The sequence below is a fragment of the Saccopteryx bilineata genome, chromosome 6 (assembly GCF_036850765.1).
Source record: "Saccopteryx bilineata isolate mSacBil1 chromosome 6, mSacBil1_pri_phased_curated, whole genome shotgun sequence".
Classification (NCBI taxonomy): Eukaryota; Metazoa; Chordata; class Mammalia; order Chiroptera; family Emballonuridae; genus Saccopteryx; species Saccopteryx bilineata.
In genome coordinates this window covers 121,904,597-121,926,199 of record NC_089495.1, presented here as the reverse complement: position 1 = coordinate 121,926,199, position 21,603 = coordinate 121,904,597, and the positions used below count along the sequence as shown (strand labels likewise).

The 21,603-nt window shown below is 42.5% G+C and overlaps 1 protein-coding gene across 1 annotated transcript in view; it reads right to left on the bottom strand.

Moving 5' to 3' along the window:
• Nucleotides 1–7,563: 7,563 nt before the first annotated feature.
• USP18 (ubiquitin specific peptidase 18) overlaps nt 7,564–21,603 on the bottom strand; it is a 71,757-nt gene continuing 57,717 nt past the window's right edge. The window contains exons 5-11 of the mRNA XM_066234911.1: nt 21,404–21,483; nt 20,950–21,096; nt 20,471–20,566; nt 19,915–20,082; nt 10,067–10,198; nt 9,491–9,540; nt 7,564–8,231 (exon numbers count right to left, since the gene is read on the bottom strand). Of these exons, the coding sequence (XP_066091008.1) occupies nt 8,186–8,231; nt 9,491–9,540; nt 10,067–10,198; nt 19,915–20,082; nt 20,471–20,566; nt 20,950–21,096; nt 21,404–21,483 (719 nt within the window). The 3' untranslated portion in view covers nt 7,564–8,185. The remainder of the gene's footprint in view (nt 8,232–9,490; nt 9,541–10,066; nt 10,199–19,914; nt 20,083–20,470; nt 20,567–20,949; nt 21,097–21,403; nt 21,484–21,603) is intronic.

Below are 21,603 nucleotides of genomic sequence, written 5' to 3'. Positions count from 1 at the left end.
CCCAGGACTGGGGACCCGGACTCCACTGCTCCTGCCACCCCCATCCTCCCCTTGCGCCAGGCGGCACCGGAAGCAAGCAGCCACCAGTTCATGGTTTATGTCCCCTTTTCCACCAGTGATCGCTATAACTGGAAGAACTAAAACCCATCTTTCTCTGCGAACCCCCATGGTCTAATTGCTTTATTAGAATCTATTTTCTATATTCACCAGCCCACTTAGGATGATTGCCAGCAGTTGTTTCAGACTCTCTTCACCTCTGAAGAGAGAGAGAGAATCTGGGCACAGGGGCGAAAGCTCGTCTTGGGCCATGATGGCCAGCCGACCACCGACCCCACTCACCTTGAGGCGGTGTATCTCCTTGTGTGCCCTGATTGGGACCCCAACAAGAATTCAGGTAAGGAGGCTCTCGAATGGTATTGCCAGACTCTAATGGGAGCTTTGCACCAAGCTGCTTGCAAGCCCACTAACATGTCTCAGGTATCTGAAATTATCCAAGGGAAAGAAGAATCCCCAGCGGCTTTCTTAGAACGTCTCCAGGAGGCTTACCGTGTTTATACTCCTATAGACCCAGAAGCCCCGGGGAACCAAAGGGCGATTAATATCGCTTTTGTTTCCCAGTCAGCCCTAGACATTAGACACAAATTACAAAAGTTAGAAGGCTTTGAAGGAAAGTTATTGACCGAGTTAGCAGAAATAGCAAAGCCATTATACACCTGTACTGGGGGAAAGGAAGAAGCGCTATGGTGGGACCCTGAAGAAGAGAAAGCCTTCCAAGAGTTAAAGAATGCTGTAGCCCAGGCACCAGCTCCAGCGCTCCCAAATTTAGCTAAGCCTTTCCAGTTGTGTATCAGTGAGACTTGAGGCATTGCAAAGGGGGTACTCACTCAGTACCTCGGACCCTGGAAGAGGCCAGTTGCTTATCTGTCCAAAAGGCTGGACCCAGTGGTGGCTGGATGGTCAAACTGTCTCCGGGCCATCGCCACCACAGCCGTCCTTGCCAAGGAGGCCGAAAAGCTCACCTTTTGACAAGAGCTCCAGGTCGTAGCGCCGCACTCGGTAGAGGCTTTGCTCTGCAGCCCTTCCGACCGGGGGATGTCCAATGCCTGAATCACTCAATACCAGGTAGCCTTGCTTGACTCTGCCCACATTAAGTTCTTGCAGACCTCTGCCCTCAACCCAGCCACCCTGCTCCCTGGCGATGATCCGGAGGCCCCCTCACACCACTGCCTAGACCTCCTGGCTACAGTAGCCAGTAGCCGCAAGGATCTCACCGATCAGCCCCTGCTGCCTACATAGATGGAAGCAGCTCTGTACAGGAGGGAACCCGGAAAGCAGGGGCAGCAGTTATAACGCAGGACAAGGTAGTCTGATCTGCAGCACTCAACCAAGGCACGTCTGCACAGAAGGCAGAGCTAACTGCCTTAACCCAGGCCCTGCTGTGGGCAAAGGGAAAGCGGGTCAACATCTACACAGACAGCAGGTATGCCTTTGTTATTGCTCACGTTCACGGGGCCATCTACAAGGAGAGAGGATTATTAACACCGAAGGGAAAAACATTAAGCATGCCCCCGAAATTCTTTCTCTCCTAGAAGCAATATGGTTACCAAAGAAGTAGCCACAATCCACTGTCATGGGCACCAAAAGGAGAACACCCCAAAGGCTCTGGGAAACGCCTTTGCAGACTGAGTAGCAAAAGAGGCCACACAAAAACCAGTGGGGCCGCTCAACGTCCTCCCGGTACTGCCAGGACGTACTCTACAATTGTCCCCAGAATATTCGGACTCAGACAAAGCTCTAGGGATCTCCTTAAGGGCCACTGAGGATCTGTAGGGCTGGAAAGTATTGCCGGACTCCCTGGTGCTAGTCCCCAAAGTACTCAGCAAAAGCTAGTCCAAGATTTGCACGCCAGGACCCACCTCGGCAGGACTAAACTCATAGAACTGTTAAGAACTGATTTCTACTGTGTGTCCGTAAAGTCATGGTGCACTTTTGACCGGTCTCAGGAAAGCAACAAAAGACCATAGAAATGTGAAATCTGCACCAAATAAAAGGAAAACCCTTCCCAGTTTCATACCTATTCAGTGCAGTTCAATATGGGCTCACGCACAGATTTTTTAGGGCTCCTTAGGTACCTATCCCGTATAGCCTCTACAGACTCGTCACTGACTGATGGCCTACCAGAATGGGGTTTCTCTAACAAACTGCCAGTTTCCTTCAACTGCTTATCCCACCGAGTAATGTTATTCCTATGTGGTGGCGCTTTGTTATAAATGTGCTGATATTCACATTGCACTTTGGTAACGGATTCGAATTTAGCGAGCCACAGAATACACTGAACTTTCCTCTGTACCGTCCACATCTTGACTGGCATGGCCGTGGGCTACTCTGCTGTATACATGGTGTTACGTCATCATCTGCGCATGCGCATATGCTGCCACATCATCCTACAGAAACTGGGAGGGTTTTCCTTTCATTTGGTGCAGATTTCACATTTCTATCATCTTTTGTTGCTTTCCTGTGACCGGTCAAAAGTGCACCATGACTTTACGGACACACTGTATATTCCCAGATTACATCAGGTCGCCAAGGAGGTAAACCAGAGGTGATTGATGTGTGCAAAAGTCAACCCCAGCCCAGAAATGGCCCACGGGACAGGGCACCGACTGAGAGGACAACAGCCTGGTGAACAATGGGAAACAGACTGCACTGAAATGCCTCGGGGCACGGGGCACGGGGCACAGGTATCTGCTAGTAGCTGTGGGTACTTTCTCAGGATGGGCAGAAGCCTATTCTACTTGGTCAGAAACAGCTCACGTAGTCACTAAGAAGCTTTTGTCTGAAATTACCCCCAGGTTTGGCCTACCTGTTGCAATAGGGTCTGACAATGGCCCAGGTTTTATAGCTGCCGTAACCCAGAATTTGGCTAGAGCAATAGGAGTAAAACGGAATTTACACTGTGAATACAGGCCGCAGAGTTCAGGACAGGAAGGAAGGATGAATCGAACACTTAAAGATGTTTTAACTAAACTAAGGTTAGAGGCTGGCGAAAACTGGGTGTCTTCTCCCCTTTACCTTCCTTAGAGCCCGGTGCACCCCCAATGTAGGTTTAACTCCATTTGAAATAATGTTTGGAAGACCCCCTCCTCTCCTTCCTAAGCTCAGAGAAGAAAGCTTAGCCCAGATTTCTTACTCTAATCTTGTTAGATCCCTACAGTCCTGGAATAAAGGTTTACAGGAAACCAACTGCCTAGTACAGGAGGCACACCCTGACCCCAAGGAAAGAACTTTAATGCTGGTCACAGACCCAGGAGAATTTGTTTGGCTGAAAAAGCAGGACTTGGACACCCTTGAAGCCAAGTGGACCGATCCTTTTCAGGTCATCCTTAACACGCCGATGGCTGTTAAGGTAGAAGGAAAGAAACATTGGATCCATTGCTCCAGGTCAAGAAGGCAGAGCCTCCCCCCACCCCAAAGCAACCGGAAATGGGTAATCCAGAAGATGGTAAACCCTACTCAGTTACCGTTCAAGCGAGTCTAATCATCTTGTTAAGTGTTTTTGCAGGAGGACTCCAGGGGCACTCCTCCCCAACCTGGCAGCTAACAAGGACCACCAATGGTGAAATAATCAGCCAAGTGACCACTCCTGGGGCGCCAAAATTTGAATTTGACCTCTGCCAGCTGTTAGAAAGCTCCTGGACTAACCCAAGCAGAACTGGTCTTGGGACATCACAGCAGGGAACAGCAGGATGTTAGTGTACCATACCATGCCTGGATAAAGCAGTATGGCTGTGGCACCCTCAGTAGGGAGCACGGACTCTGGCGAACCAACCATTACATATGCCCCTCATCAGGACCACCGAGGTGTGGCAATGCAGTGCAGGACTATTTTTGCAAGGAATAGGGTTTGAGACTATAGCTACTTGGAAGAACAAGTACCCCCTCCTTGACTTTAAGAGAACTGTTTGCCGTAAAGCCCCCACTGAAAACTGTGCCGTAGGTGACTGCAATCCGCTGTAGTATAGCCAAGACTTTCAAAGTGACATGTGGGAAGGGGAGAAAACTTGGGGTCTTAGATGGTATGTTGACTGGCATGACCCATATAGAAAGGCTTACCTTGAGAGTCCGGAACCCCATGGGACCCCTTAGAGACATTAGCTCTGAAGGACTACCCCTTCAGCTCCACCCAGACCAGTCACACCACGGCCACAACCCGTGACCAAGCCACCCAGAGCACCCCCTAGTACTCCTAGGGTATCTAGCTTCTTAGCCCCCATGCAGCTGCCCCAAAGTTCCCCAAGGGAACTGCCTCAGAGTCCTTCAGGAGGAGCATCACCCCAGCAGCAAATTTTCGACACCCTCCAGATTGTTTTTGATTTTCTCAATCATACCTCCCCTAGTATGACAAAGGACTGCTGGCTTTGCCTTAATCCTGACCCCCTTATTACACAGGGATTGGGGCTAACCGGAGCATAGGGAATGAGGAAGGGAGACATTCGAAAGCTTGGCGTCACCAGCATCTCCGATAAAGACTGTCGGTGGGGACATACCCCAGACTAGCCTTAGGGGGCTTTCAGGGACGAGGCATCTGCTTCTCATCTAGGAGTTACACCTCCCCTCTCAGGATTCCTGCACCTCCAGGAGCGAAATCAGAGACCGTCAGTTCCGGGAGGGGCACTGGGACAGTCACTATTGTTTAGCAGCACCAGAGGGACTTGGTTTGCTTGTACGACAGGCATCTCTCCCTGCATTTCATCTTGGTCTCTCACTAGCTCTCCCCAGTTGTGTGTATTAACCTATAGCTTTCCACAGGTTATTACTGCTCAGGGGAAGGAGGAAGAGAGCACTTAGGTTTAGGAAACAGGCCACATACAAAGGGCACCATACTAGTTCCTGTGTTAGTAGTAGGTCTCGGGATGGCTGGTGCAGCAGCCACAGGAACAGCGGCTCCAGTAACTGGACATCAGAATTACAGGAAGTTAAGTGCCCTAATAGACCATGACCTTAAAACTCTAGAAGGAAATGTAGAGAAGCTTGAAGACTCCTTGCTGAAGTAGCTTTACAGAACAGATGGGGCTTAGAGCTTCTGTTCCTGAAGCAAGGAGGCCTCTGCCTGGCTTTAGGAGAGACTTGCTGTTTCTATACTAACCACTCAGGAGAAGCAGAGAAAGTCTCAGCCAGCTTAGAGAAGACGCCAGGACAGAGAAGACAACCACAAGGCAGAAAGAAATTGGTATGAAAATTTATTCTCTTCATCCCCTTGGCTCACTACTTTGCTTACTGCTCTTACCGGACCCCTCATTTTACTTATAGTAGGGGTCACCATTGGTCTGTGTATTATTAACTGCCTCACATAGTATGTACAAAAAGAATTCAAGCCGTAAAGCTTCTAGTACTAAGGGCCCATTATCAGCCCATCCATACCGATGAGGAAACAATGATTTGATTCCCCCATAAAACCAGTGGGGAATGTGCTGGCGTGCCAGCCCATGCTAAGGACCCCTGATCCAATTCAGTTCAACACTTAAGAGGAACCAGTTTATAGCTACAGCTGCAAGTAGAAAACTTTTACAAGCCTCAGCAGTTAGGCTCAGATCTAATCTTACTAACAGAGGCAGGATGCGTTCTTTGTGCTTCAGCCTTGCAGATATTGCAGGAAGGCGGTTTATTATCTTTAGAACAATGTGTTGCAAGATACTGTGCAAACGTGCTGAAACAACTGTAACCTTGTGGGTTTTGCCCTTAAATACCTCTCTCCCCCTGAGCTCGGGACTGTTTGTTGCTCCCCATAGCAGACAGTCACCAGCCGGCTAACAAAGGCTCTTCAAATTCTTAATCAATTTGTCAGTTTGGGCTCTGGTTCCATTTCCTCATGAGTTGCACTGCAACAGAGCAGAATAGAGACAGAGGCAGGATCAAAGGATCCAGAGGGAAAGCAGACAGAGGGAAAGGGGATGATAGGGTGATAGGATGATAAGATGGGATGAGAGCAGAAAAGCAAATCCTGGAGGGAAGGGGGGAGGGCATTATGAGGAGGAGGACAAGGGGATATACTGGGGAGGGAAGGCTGTATTCAGGGGGACACTAGAATCTATGTAAACACAATAAGTTAAAATAAAAAGAAAAAAATTATTGCAGTAATATAAGGTTATAGTAATCAAATATATAGAAATATAGAAAAACATGGAAGATATATAAATATAATTAGGATATAATATTTAAAGCAATTAAGGAAATTAAATAAAGTTATGCTGTCTGGATAGGAATTAATATAGTGTGTACAGATATGATAAACAGACTCTGCCTTTCACACAGGGCCAAGTTAGTGTATGTGTGAAGTTATGTATAGATAAGAAGTGGCTTGATGTCATAACTCTGTGGGTTGACGTAGACAGGAAGCTTCTCTAGGAACATTTTAAAAGTGGCTTGATGTAACATTTCAGTAGATTAACATAAAAAGGGCTCTCTGAGAGGAACTCCCAAAAAGGTGATTTGAGGTGATAATCCTATAAATTGACACCTGTTAGAAGGTGTTAGCCAGAAAAGTTACTAAAGCTAAGGGACCCCCTGCTGTGGTAGTCGCCCAGACTCCAACATAAACGCGAACTGCCTCCACGCCACCCTGAGCTCTGACCAAAGACAGCCGAGAGGAGCACGCCGACACGACCCCCTTAAATTGTACCGAGGCATGCCAAAGGGATGAGTAATAAATTGTCTGTGTGATTCTTGCAACTAACTTGTGTGTCAGTCATGTCTTTCCTCCGATGGCAGTTAGTGTCAGCACCGATTAGTAGCATCCTCATAGCCGCCTCAAGAGTAGTCTCGAAGAGGCTGCCAGCTCTGCTGATAAGCAGGAGTGTCCCACTGCACGGGGAAGTCAAATCAGGGACACCTGATTGATGTAGAACTCAGGCTCTACCGGGACAATCATCCACCCTATTCACTTCCGAGGTTGGTTAGGAGTCTCCATGGACCTTCTTCTCTTACTATCCACATCCATTCTTCCTCCAAAATGACTCTAGTGACTATAAATACCTTTCCATTCACCTACCACACCTGTCTCTAACCTAGCCTCTAGCAGATTTATTTTACCAAAATACTACTACATATTCCTTTCCTTTTTGAAACCCTTCAACAGTTTCTAATAAGCCATTAAATTAGATCCAAACTTCTTAATTTAGTACAAGACCCTATACATTCAGAGCCCCACCTACCTGCCATCATTATCACTGTCCACTTGCTTTTTTGGTTTAAAGCAACTGAGTGTGCTTCTCTCTAGAAATGGACTGCCCTTCACCCTCAGCCCTTCTTCAGCCTTAAGTCTTCCCCTGGCTCTAAAAAGAAAGGAATTTCCTTTCCCTTTGAATTCCTATAACACAAACCTTCAGTATCTTCTGTATTTTAATCACTATTCATTAAACAGCAAACACCTTTTGAGAGAAAAAAGAATTTTATTCATTATTGTGCCTAGCATGCAATCTTTTGGGGAGTGCGTATCATATAAATTAACAATTATATAACATTTTAAAAATTTATTCATTTTAGAGAGGAGAGAGAGAGAGAAAGAAAGAAAGAAAGGGGGGAGCAGGAAGCATCAACTCCCATAAGTGCCTTGACCAGACAAGTGCAGGTTTCAAACCAGCGACCTCAGCTTTCCAGGTCGATGCTTTATCCACTGTGCCACCACAGGTCAGGCTGTGCCAGTACAATGATATAACATTTGAGTTTTATGAAATCAGCATAGGTTTAAATTTTTTTAAAAAGTATATACAAATCCTGTTCAGCCAATACATACCAGTAGCCACACTAGTTGTAAAATATTGAAATACTTTCCTACTATTGCCCCTTGCCACCTGAATGTTTCCCTCTATCATTGCTGGCCAGGGCTGTACTCCCTGAAAGCATCTAACTCCCATATCTCCAAACTAAAGGATTACTATCTTGCATAGCAGGAAACACTCAGGACATGTCCAAGGTCCACTGGTAGAAGTATCAATTCTGGCTGATCAAGATGGGTACAGTGTCACTGTTAAATATTTCTATAATCACCCCTAATTATAAATAAAGTTTACTTATACAATTTGAAAACAGTGCTCCTCTTCATTGCAAAATCTCTTAAAAGAGCAGATTCAGAAATTGAAAACGGAAATGATACTTTGTCAGTCTCTGAAGATTTAGGGTAAATTCATTAGGACTCAGTCTTCATGTAAACCAGAAGATAGGCAGTTTCCCGCCTAGAAAGGAAAAAAAAAATGCAACATCATAGCAGAAATAAAACATTCATAGTTAATTGATACATTAGTAATTCACAACAGGATAAACATCAGCAAACTTCCTAGGCTGTTGGATAAAGTGTTAATCTATCCACCATCCCAGAGAAGAACAAAATGTGTGGTCTGGGAAAACTGCCACCAAACTGTGGTTAGTTAATATCCAAATCAGGGGCTGACAAACTAGGAACCCACGAGTCAAATTCGACCCTGTTTTCACAAATAAATTAAATTGGGACACAGCCATGCTCACTCATTCATGTTATTGTCAGTGGCTGGTCACTGATTTTGGCCACAAAAGTAGAGTTAAAAAGTTGCAACAGAGAACCTGCAGCCCACAAAGCCTAAAATATTTCTTCTTTGGCCCTCTATAGAGAGAGTTTGCCAAAGTCTCGCCTAAATAACAGGAGGGTCACTAACAAACAGAAAGGAACAGCGAGTGAGCATCCATGGGAGGTACTGATGAGAGAGAGAAAAGAAACATTGGGGGAGGATTTCAAACACAAATTTCACCTAATTCATTATTTTTCAAATGGTCTGGCCTACTTCTGTAACTAACATTATTCAAATAGCACCTTTGGTGTACAAAGTCACCCCTCACCCAGCTGGGAAAACTTACAAAGTCTCTGATTTAATTTCATCCACTTTTTCTTCCTAGTGTTCCCTCTGCAGTTACTGTTTTTAAAAATACAGTCATTGGTATTTACTAAGTATAGGCCACTGCACCAGACAAAGAAAGGGGAAAAAAGTGATCCTTACTCCTAGAGAGCTCACGGTCTAATGTGAAAGTCAGGTAAGCAAACAATTACAAAACAGTGTGACCTTTTCTGTAAGAGGTGTGCTCCAAACACAGTGAAAGCCCAGGAGAAGCCCTCCTAGATCTGCCTTGGGAATCAGCACAAGCTTTACAGAGTAGGAAGAAGCCGTGAGCAGAGGCCCTGAAGCAGGGATGGGACTTTGCCTTGATGGTAAGTTGAGAGAGGGAAATACTGGCCAGGAACAGCATGTGCAAAACCATGGAGAGAAAATGGATAATATGCTGTTTGGGGAGCTACTTCTACTCTAGTTATCATTGGAGTCTAAGCTGTGAGAAAATCGTTTTGCAGTGGGATAAGGATTGAAAGATGAGCAGTTATGTAAATACAAGTGGAGGCTGAATCCATGGGAGTTTCAGAAAGCAACAAGAACTCTCTGTGAGCTGACTGGGTTTTTGTCACTCTTACCAGCGGTAGTTATGATTTCCATAGGTACACCGGATATCTTCCCAAGATACCTGGAAGTACATACACATATAAAGTAAAGCATCCAGCTGACATCTGTGAAGTACCCAGAGAACACAGGGTGCTACAATCTGCCCTCCCTCACTCCTCCAGACAAACCTACCCCTAGAAACTCCCAAGACCAACGGCATCGAGTGATAAATGCCAATGCACATGAAGTCTCTTTTAGTAACACTGTTCCTCTGGTTAAATTTGGTTATGTTCAGGTCACAGTTTTAACATCATATTGCTAACTCTTCTTGCTTTCCGTAAGTGTCTCACAGAGCTTTAAGCTGCAGGGCACTGAGCTTAGAACACCAAAAACCTGGATGCTGAGCTAAGTGGACTTTGATAGAGAGAGAAACCAGATAGGCACCTCATGCAGAAAACAGCTTTCAAGTTCATAAAAGGTCCCCCCACAAAGAGAGCAGGACCACAGTGTAGCTTGCTTGACCTTGAGGACCCATTGAGCCCTGGGCTTAGACTGTATGAGAGCTGGTTAATCCAGAGCAAGAGGCAATTCTAGATGATGGTTCTCACCCAACACACACTGGAGTCATTGAAGCAGAACCACTTTCCATCCACAGAATTCCGGATGTAGGCGCAGTAATGACCAAAGTCAGCCAGCCCCACGTGCGCTATCACAGCAAAAAGTTCATACTGTCCTCCAAGCTGCAAGAGCACAAGGCACAAAGTGATTCGGCATCAGCCCTCCTTTTCTGACCCTGCTTCAGAACAAGGAAACATTTTGTTAGGTTAGGTAGCTAGTTAGGCATGAGCCTGGACAGGCGAAGGAGGGGGGAGGGGGGAATTGCCTCCATGCATTTCTGGTCTGCAGGATCTAGGAAAATATTTAAGCTAGAACAGACCTCACCATACCCAGACTGGTGGGCTCGAGTTCCCTGATGTGGTATCAACCACACAGCACTACAAGGAAGTTAAAGAAATGATAACAAGAAGCTGGAAAGAAAGAAAAAACAGGAATGGGAAGTTCAGGAAGTAAAGCCCATAAATACCTAAATTTTGTCACTAATCGGGGCACTCTTTCTTGCGAGTGAGCTGCCTGCTCAGGCCTTCCTGAGTGTATTCCTGCACGAGGACTAGGAAACAGTCCTTGACTTCAAAAAATTTACAGCCATGTTTTATATCAAATGCATTTACAGGTAAATTCGAGAAAACCCAACTTTTGCTCCCAAAGGGAAAAGAAACAACCAGCTAATGGAAGGCTAAGGAAGAAGGTGGGGAAAGAGCTCCCCAGAGAAGACATGTATGAACGGATCCTGCAGAATGAACAAGGTTGCTAACAAAGCTATGAAAAGGGGGTACACTGAATGTGGACCTAGAAACCTCAAAAGGTTCTATACAGCACAGCACTGCAGAGCACGTTGAGGCAATGGAAGTCAGGGAGGGTACGGGGAAATCCTGAGAGATCAGGCTTTGAAAGCCAGGTCAGGAATTAGAACTTTATCCCATGAGTGATGGGGCGCCATCAAAATTTTGAACAGATGAATGTCATCAGATTTCTGTTTGAGAAATACACTGAAATAAAGTCGTTTGAAAAAAATGGGTTGAGAGTTCATGTGAGACACAAGTCAACAAGACACATAAGGGGCCACCATATTGCAAGAAGAAATGGTGATAATCTGAATATATAACTACTGTCAGAAGTGATCACTAAAATGATAATAGTTACTAACATAATAATTACTAGCTAACGTTTAGCATTCATTATGAATTTAGCCAAGTCTTTTTTTTTTATTTCAGAATTTTTATTTTTATTGAATTATTTATTTTTAATTTCAGAATTTCTAAAGCAAAGATGTCTTTTTTTTAATTATAATTTTATTTTTTTAATCAGGCGACATCAATAAATCAGGTTACATATATTCAAAGATCAACAAGTCCAGGTTATCTTGTCTTTCAATTATGTTGCATACCCATCACCCAAAGTCAGATTGTCCTCTGTCACCTTCTATCTAGTTTTCTTTGTGCCCCTCCCCCTCCCCCTTTCCCCCCTCCCCCCGTAACCACCACACTCTTATCAATGTCTCTTAGTTTCACTTTTATGTCCCACCTACGTATGGAATAATGCAGTTCCTGGTTTTTCTGATTTACTTACTTCGCTTCATATCATGTTATCAAGATCCCACCATTTTGCTGTAAATGATCCGATGTCATCATTTCCTATGGCTGAGTAGTATTCCATAGTGTATATGTGCCACATCTTCTTTATCCAGTCGTCTATTGACGGGCTTTTTGGTTGTTTCCATGTCCTGGCCACTGTGAACAATGCTGCAATGAACATGGGGCTGCATGTGTCTTTACGTATCAATGTTTCTGAGTTTTTGGGGTATATACCCAGTAGAGGGATTGCTGGGTCATAAGGTAGTTCTATTTTCAGTTTTTTGAGGAACCACCATACTTTCTTCCATAATGGTTGTACTACTTTACATTCCCACCAACAGTGTATGAGGGTTCCTTTTTCTCCACAGCCTCTCCAACATTTGCTATTACCTGTCCTGTTAATAATAGCTAATCTAACAGGTGTGAGGTGGTATCTCATTGCAGTTTTGATTTGCATTTTCTAATAGCTAAAGAAGATGAGCATCTTTTCATATATCTGTTGGCCATTTGTACTTCCTCCTGGGAGAAGTGTCTGTTCATGTCCTCTTCCCATTTTTTTATGGGATTGTTTGTTTGTTTGTTGTTGAGTTTTATGAGTTCTTTGTATATTTTGGATATTAGGCCCTTATCTGAGCTGTTGTTTGAAAATATCATTTCCCATTTAGTTGGCTTTCTGTTTATTTTGTTATCAGTTTCTCTTGCTGAGCAAAAACTTCTTAGTCTGATGTAGTCCCATTCATTAATTTTTGCCTTCACTTCTCTTGCCTGTGGAGTCAAATTCATAAAATGCTCTTTAAAACCCAGGTCCATGAGTTGAGTACCTATGTCTTCTTCTATGTACTTAATTGTTTCAGGTCTTATGTTTAGATCTTTGATCCATTTTGAGTTAATTTTAGTACAGGGGGACACTGTAGTCCAGTTTCATTCTTTTGCATGTGGCTTTCCAGTTTTCCCAGCACCATTAATTGAAGAGGCTTTCTTTTCTCCATTGTATGTTCTTGGCCCCTTTATCAAAAATTATTTGACTATATATATGTGGTTTTATTTCTGGACTTTCTATTCTGTTCCATTGGTCTGAGTGTCTATTTTTCTGCCAATACCATGCTGTTTTGATTGTCGTGGCCCTATAATAGAGTTTGATGTCAGGTATTGTAATGCCCCCAGCTTCATTCTTTTTCTTTAGGATTGCTTTGGCTATTCGGGGTTTTTTATAGTTCCATATAAATCTGATGATTTTTTGCTCTATTTCTTTAAAAAACGTCATTGGAAGTTTGATAGGAATTGCATTAAATTTGTATATTGCTTTGGGTAATATAGCCATCTTGATTATATTTATTCTTCCTAGCCAAGAACAAGGTATATTCTTCCATCTCATTATATCTTTTTCGATTTCCCTTAACAATGGTTTATAGTTTTCATTATATAAGTCCTTTACATTCTTTGTTATGTTTATTCCTAAGTATTTTATTTTTTTTGTTGCAATTGTGAAGGGGATTATTCTTTTGAGTTCATTCCCAATTGTTTCATTGTTGGCATATAGAAAGGCTATTGACTTCTGTATGTTAATTTTGTATCCTGCGACCTTACTGTATTGGCTTATTGTTTTTAGTAGTCTTTTTGTGGATTCTTTGGGGTTTTCGATGTATAGGATCATATCATCTGCAAAAAGTGATACCTTTACTTCTTCTTTTTCGATATGGATGCCTTTTATTTCTTTGTCTTGTCTGATTGCTCTGGCTAGAACCTCTAGTACCACATTAAATAACAGTGGAGAGAGTGGACTACCCTGTCTTGTTCCTGATTTAAGGGGGAAAGCCTTCAGTTTTGTGCCATTTAATATGATGTTAGCTGATGGTTTATCATATATGGCCTTTATCATGTTGAGATATTTTCCTTCTATACCCATTTTGTTGAGAGTCTTAAACATAAAATTGTGTTGTATTTTATCAAAAGCCTTTTCTGCGTCTATTGATAATATCATGTGGTTCTTGTTCTTTGTTTTGTTGATATGGTGTATTATGTTAACCGTTTTACGTATGTTGAACCATCCTTGAGATTCTGGGATGAATCCCACTTGATCGTGATGTATTATTTTTTTAATATGTTGTTGTATTCGATTTGCTAGTATTTTGTTTAGTATTTTAGCATCTGTATTCATTAGAGATATTGGTCTGTAGTTTTCTTTTTTTGTGCCATCCTTGCCTGGTTTTGGTATGAGGGTTATGTTGTCTCATAAAATGTGTTTGGAAGTATTGCTTCTTCTTCAATTTTTTGGAAGACTTTCAGTAGAATAGGAACCAAGTCTTCTTTGAATGTTTGATAAAATTCGCTGGTATAGCCGTCAGGTCCTGGACTTTTATTTTTGGGGAGGTTTTTAATGGTTTTTTCTATTTCTTCTCTACTAATAGGTCTGTTTAGGCTTTCTGCTTCTTCTTGACTCAGTCTAGGAAGGTTGTATTGTTCTAGGAATTTATCCATTTCTTCTAGATTGTTGAACTTAGTGGCATAAAGTTTTTCATAGTATTCTACAATAATTCTTTGTATATCTACGGTGTCTGTGGTGATTTCTCCTCTTTCATTTTGGATTTTGTTTATATGAATTCTTTCTCTTTTTTCCTTGGTAAGTCTTGCCAAGGGTTTGTCAATTTTATTGATCTTTTCAAAGAACCAGCTCCTTGTTCTATTAATTTTTTCTATAGTTTTACTGTTCTCTATTTCATTTATTTCTGCTCTGATTTTTATTATCTCCTTTCTTCGGCTAGTTTTGGGTTGTTTTTGTTCTTCTTTTTCTAGTTCCTTAAGGTGTGAAGTTAAGTGGTTCACTTGGGCTGTCTCTTGTTTGTTCATATATACCTGAAGTGATATGAACTTCCCTCTTATCACTGCTTTTGCTCCATCCCATAGATTCTGATATGTCGTGTTGTCATTTTCATTAGTCTGTATATATCTTTTGATCTCTGCACTTATTTCTTCTTTGACCCATTCATTTTTTAAAAGTATGTTGTTTAGTTTCCACATTTTTGTGGGATTTTTTTCCTCCTTTTTGCAGTTGAATTCTAGTTTCAAGGCTTTATGATCAGAAAATATGCTTGGTACAACTTCGATTTTTCTGAATTTGCTGATGTTGTTTTTGTGGCCCAACATATGGTCAATTCTTGAGAATGATCCATGTACACTGGAGAAAAATGTATACTCAGTCACTTTGGGATGAAATGTCCTGTAGATGTCTATCATATCCAGGTGCTCTAGTGTTTTGTTTAAGGCCACTATATCTTTGTTGATTCTCTGTTTGGATGACCGATCTAGAGCCATCAGCGGTGTATTGAGGTCTCCAAGTATGATTGTATTTTTGTCAGTTTTTGTTTTAAGGTCAATAAGTAGCTGTCTTATATATTTTGGTGCTCCTTGGTTTGGTGCATATATATTAAGAATTGTTATGTCTTCTTGATTCAGTGTCCCCTTAGCCATTATGAAATGGCCATTTTTGTCTCTGAGTACTTTTGTTGTCTTGTAGTCAGCATTATCAGATATTAGTATTGCTACGCCTGCTTTTTTTTTGGATGTTATTTGCTTGGAGTATTGTTTTCCAGCCTTTCACTTTGAGTTTGTTTTTATCCTTGTTACTTAGATGCGTTTCCTGTAGGCAGCATACAGTTGGATTTTCCTTTTTAATCCATTCTGCTACTCTGTGTCTTTTTATTGGTGAGTTTAATCCGTTTACATTTAGTGTAATTATTGACACTTGTGAGTTCCCTATTGCCATTTTATAGATTGCTTTCTGTTAGTTTTGTGTCTTGTTTGATCCTTCTCTTTCGTTTTTTTATCTTTTGTTTTTATTTGGTTGTATTCCATACATCTTTCCACTGTTGCTATCTTTTTTATCTCATGTGCTTCTGTGGTGGTTTTTTCAATGGTGGTTACCTTTAGGTAATGAAAAGGATTCCTACCCTGTTCATTGTAGCGCACTATTTTGTGAGTACTTTTGCACTCCATCGTCCTTTGCTACTGTTAATCTCCATCCTCTCCCCCCTTTCTTTTTGTTGTTGTCACAGTTTAAATTTGGTTTTATTGTGTTCTTCTTGGAGCTTTTACTTGTGGCTTTATTTTTTTTTGTTCTTTGTATCTGATTGGAGAACCCCCTTTAGCATTTCTTACTCCCTATTTTCTTCGGGGTTTGGTTATATATTTAGCCAATTTTTCGCTCGTTCATACCTTTGGGTGTATTGCGAAACATCTGGAGGCTCCAAGGACAGGTTTTTCTGTTTCTGGTTGAAGATCTTGTTGAGGTTTGGGGGAGATTTATCGGTATCGCTTCCTACTCCGCCATTACTCTGACGTTATCTCCAAAGATGTCCTAGCCAAGTCTTTAAATGCATTGTTTCCTTTAAGCTGAGTGCTTCTAGTACAAATCCTACTTTATAGAGGCATAATCTGAGCTCAGGGAGGTAAAGTAATTTACCCAAAGTTCAGAATTTATAAATAGAAAAGGCAGGATTTGAACTCAGGCCTCAAAGTCTAGCTTTGAAGCTCAAGCCCTTAACCCCTTCACTATCCTAAGGGAGAGTGAAGGTAGAGATGGGAAAACAGATTTGTGTAAAATTAAAGGTACACTGTCACTGATTGGATGCAGAGGTGGGGAGTAAGCTGAAGGCATTATAAAGGCCATCCCCAGATTTCTGTAAAGATTAAGATGTTGGTACCAGAAAGTTAAATATGGAACAGAGCTGTCTGGGAATGAAAGAATAAATCCAGGGACTGTGTGACAACATTCACTAGGAGATAAGTACACTGATTTGGAGGTCAAGAGAGAGACCTGGTCAGGAGATATAGTCTGCAGTTTGAGGTAGTCATTGAAACTATGAGAATAAATAAGATGACATATGAAAAATGAGGAGAAGGATGGAATGGAATTGAAGCTAAATACCAGTGATAGTATGAATGGGAAAGGATCCAGCCAAAGAGAAACCTAGAGTAGATCAGTTTTGGAGAAGAATCAACAGGATAGACAGGCACCAAAAGATCAAGTAAAGGGTAAGACCAAGAAGTATTAGGTTTGGCAGTAAGTCATTCTATTTGCTCAAATATTAGAAATTCAAGATAAGAAATAACTCCCTGTGCAAAGGTAACCACGGCAGGAGAGACAGAGTGTGACTGGTTATAAAGAGGATCTCCCTGTTAGTCAGGAGTGGTCCATTTTCCCACACAGCCAAATAACGAGATTTAGAAACAGGGTCAGTGAAGCAAGACGGGGTGAGGTCAGCAGGACAGGTGAGCAAGTGAAGTTAACTCATCCAAAAGGGAGGGCTCAGGTTCTTCTCTGTTTTCATTTGGAGACTTTATGTTGGATTTTAAAAATATAAAGCAATCTCTAGATCTAACTAACTAGGGTACAAGAAATAAAAGGGATAGAAGAACATGTTAGATAATACCAACCAGCCAATTTTGGATATCTATAAAAAACCCTTCAAACAAATGAATTTCAAGGAAAAAGAAAGAGAGCGAAAACATAAAGAAATATAACCTACATGAAGAAAGAAAAGGAGGGAAAGAAGAAACCAATTTAAGCAAATGCAAATGCAGACCTAGATTCAAACCAAACAAATGATGGGACAGTTAGGGGATCTGAATATTGACTGGACACTAGCTGGCATTAAGGAATTACGACATAGAACTTGTTATATTTATAAAAAGAGTGCTTATTCTTTAGAGGGGCATGATGAAATACTAATGAAATGGGATGGCGTTTAGATTTCATCAGAATAATCCAGGACGATCAAGGAAAGAAGAGATGGGGTTAGATGAAGCAAGACTGGATGTGAGTTATGGTAGCTGTTTAACTTGCTGGATAGATGTGGGGATTCATTGCATAATTCCTCACTACTTCAGTATATATTCAGTATATATTCAAAATTTTTCATAAAAATTTTTTTTTTTTTTTTTTTTTTTTTTTTAGTGATAGTGAGACAGGGACAAAGTCACTTTTTTTTTTTTTGTATTTTTCTGAAGTTGGAAATGGGGAGGGGGTCAGACAGACTCCCGCATGTGCCCGACCTGGATCCACCCGGCATGCCCACCAGGGGGCGATGCTCTGCCCATCTGGGGCGTTGCTCTGTTGCAACCAGAGCCATTCTAGCGCCTGAGGCAGAGACCATAGAGCCATCCTCAGCGCCCAGGCCATCTTTGCTCAAATGGAGCCTTGGCTGTGGGAGGGGAAGAGAGAGACAGAGAGGAGAGGGGGAGGGGTGGAGAAGCAGATGGGCACTTCTCCTGTGTGCCCTGGCCGGGAATCGAACCTGGGACTCCTGCACGCCAGGTCGATGCTCTACCACTCAGCCAACTGGCCAGGGCCCAAAGTCACTTTTAAGTAGAAAGAAATCTAATATACCTTATCAGGTATGTAGAAGTAGAAATAAAGAAAACTAGGAACAAAAAGGAGAATCTTATGAAGGGTATTTGCCCTAAATTGGTTTTAAAGCCTATATTATAATAGGCGGTATTCTAACATATTATCAGACCTCAATATTTAAAATACTAGAGCATGAATAGTAAACAGACCAATAGAACAAAACAGTTCAAAAATAGTTATGTGTAGCCTGACCTGTGGTGATGCAGTGGATAAAGCATCAACCTAAGGTCATTGGTTCGAAACCCTGGATTTGCCTGGTCAAGACACATACAAGAAGCAACTACTATGAGTTGATGCTTCCCACTCCTCTACCCTTTTCTATTTCTCTCTCCTCTCTCTAAAATTAATAAATAAAATTTGAAAAATAATACTCCTATAAAAAATAGTTACACACATATATATCTAAATGTAGACTGTACTAAATGTAGAATTTCAAACATGTGGAGAAAAGGATTTTTTATGTCTCTTTTTATTTCTCAGAATCTCCCAATAAGTTATTAGCTCAGGAAAACTGAATTCAACTTTACTTTGATTAAATTTGGCCCAATGTACTGGCTACTTCCTTATTATCTTCATCTTTTCTTTCTTTATTTTTTCTTCTTTTCCATGTGAGAGGAGGAGAGATAGAGGGACAGACTCCCGCATGTACCCAGAATGGGATCTACCCGGCAAGCCCCATCTGGGGCTAAGGTTCTGTCCATATGGGGCCATGCTAGAAACCTAGCTATTTTTAGCACCTGAGGCAGAGGCTCCATGGAGCCATCCTCAGCACCTGGGGATGATACACTCAAATCAATTGAGCCATGGCTGCAGGAAGGGAAGAGAGAGAAAGAAGGGGTAGAGAAAGGGTTGGAGAAGCAGATGGTGCTTCTCCTGTGTGCTCTGACTAGAAATAAAACCTGGGACATTTATATACCTGGCTGACACTCTACCACTGAGCCAAACAGCCAGGGCCCTTATTATCTTCAAAGTGGGCATAAGCTGTTTAAAGAAGAAAGCTTGGTTGGTGTTATATTTAGAATCCAAGGTGTTATGCTTACTTATCTACATGTACGTATTACACGTTAGTTAAAAAGAAGGTTCTGCATTATGGGTTCCTTCCCTCTGTGCTATGAAGCATATAAGTACAGACCCAATATTTAAAAATACAGTCTTTTTGATCTTAGAACAAAAGCAGCTACAAAGAGGAAATGGTAGTGGTGGTGGCATGGTGATAACATTTCATTGTTGTTGTTCAAGAACACACAGGTTTCCATCAAATACTGATTTATTTATTTATTTATTTTTTACAGAGACAGAGAGAGAGAGTCAGAGAGAGGGATAGATAAGGACAGACAGACAGGAACGGAGAGAGATGAGAAGCATCAATCATTAGTTTTTCGTTGTGACATCTTAGGTGTTCATTGATTGCTTTCTCATATGCGCCCTGACCATAGGGCTACAGCAGACCGAGTAACCCCTTGCTCGAGCTAGTGACCATGGGTCCAAGCTGGTGAGCCTTGTCAAACCAGATGAGCCCACGCTCAAGCTGGCGACTTTGGGGTCTTGAACCTGGGTCCTCCTTATCCCAGTCCAACACTCTATCCACTGTGCCACCGTCTCGTCAGGCTCAAAATACTGATTTTAAAAAAATATGTTTCTGTGAATGACATCCACTGGCTGGCGAGTTTTCCTCCTTTAGTGTATACCGAGCATGGCCAGCAGAGGGCATCATTTCTGAGATGAGATAATGACACAGATGAGACATCCAAAAATGCCATTTCTGATAAGTGGGTGACTTCAAGTAGCTTAGGGAGAGGGAGCAAAATCAAAAGGTCACTGTCTGAGGAGATGAGGGTAGACGGGAGGAACACCTTACCTGATACTCAGTATCACAGAGGTCTTTCCCAGTCAGAAGAACCGGATTTAAATCCAGAGTCGGGGGGAAATATAGTGAGTGGCAGATTTTTTCTGCCCGTGAATTCCTGATGGAGAACCGCATGAGGTGGATTGTCAAGGTCTGAGGCAAATGTGTCAGCTTCAAGACCTACAAAAGCAAAAGCACTGGAGATGAAGTGCTAAGGCAGTTGAAACAGTGGATTCAGAGAAATACCACAGCAAACTGTGTAAGGGGAGGGGGCACTGGCTGTCTCTTGAGCTCTCCCACAGAAGGCCTGAGCAACCTGGGTCCTCTAGGTACCTAGTCTAGCCTTGAGGAGAAAACTGTGCTACTGTTCCCAGACCTCCTCTCACCTTTAAAAGACTCTGTCCTTCTCTCAGGGGTGTGATCTGAGGAGCCCCAGGATCCCTGGGTCAAATCAGGAATCCCTCCCTCAACTACCATGAGGTGCCCTGGGGGCTCCGTGAAGTCTCTCAGAAAGCTCTCTAGACGCAGCTCCAGGCTGGGGAAGAAACTGGCTGTGATGAGTGAGTACCTGCTTCCGACAGGTCTTCTTCCCACAGATTCCACAGAAACACTTGCTCTTGCCCGATAGCTCCCTGGGCTGGAAGAAGCAGTGAAGGGCATCCTCCTGTCCCAGGAGAGCAAGCAGAAAAGCAGGATTGGTGTTTCCCATCCAGAGTACAGCCCCTGTCCTGCAGAAGGGGGTTTAAGCTTTTCTGGTCATCTCCACGTCCCCCTTAATGTCTGGCCCAGAGTTGTGCACAGGGCAGGATCTTAAACAGTACTTACTGATTAGAGAAAAAAACAAAACAAAACGAAACAGGAGGGGGCATTTGAAAGTGGAAGTAGGAGGAAATTTTTACTTATTTTATTCAGCCAAGGAGAACTTAGCCAGAGCCATGCCAAGGAAACAGAAATCATTTCTTTAAAAGCCAAAGGAACTAAAGAAGCAAGGGTCATTTGCAGCCTGGGTTGTGTGGGCACAGAAAAGTCACCAAAGAAATCCCTCACCAGTGTTCTTAGGGGCTTTGAGTCCATATCGAAAAGAGAAAGTGGGAGGGTCAGCATGCTACTATTCCTATTACTCTCCACAGTACATTCAAGGCAAATCAAGGATTCCTCCATCTGAATTGTATACAGGGCTTTCAGCCTCTCCACCTACAATACAAAACAGGAAAGGAGAGGTAAGAAGGGCACAGGGCCATCCATAGACCAGCTCAGGACAATTTCTAGAAGTTGGAGCCACCAGACCGAAGCCCAGAAATGGCACCTACTAATGTTCTTTGCTCCACTCAGAAAGGTGCAGAATAACAACATTAATAATATTATGGAATTATGACAAGCATTTTGTATAAAAATAAAAATTTTCGCTTTTAATCCTCTCTACATAGTATATTAACAACTGCTGAATAAATTAAATGAACAGCATTTTAAACTTCTACATTCTCTAGTTCTAGAATCTTACCAAGTCCACGTCAGTGATTTGGTCCCTAATTAGGTTCCAGACTGTGAGGTAGAGTTGAACAGCGTCATGCTGGACATATACTGGCCAAAGACAAAAGTAAGAGCTCAGTTAGTGAGGTCACCTTGTGCCCTAGTGACCTAGATACACATGAACACTCACCACAGTGTTTTTTCCTAGCCTCTGCCCCATTTTCACTAAGG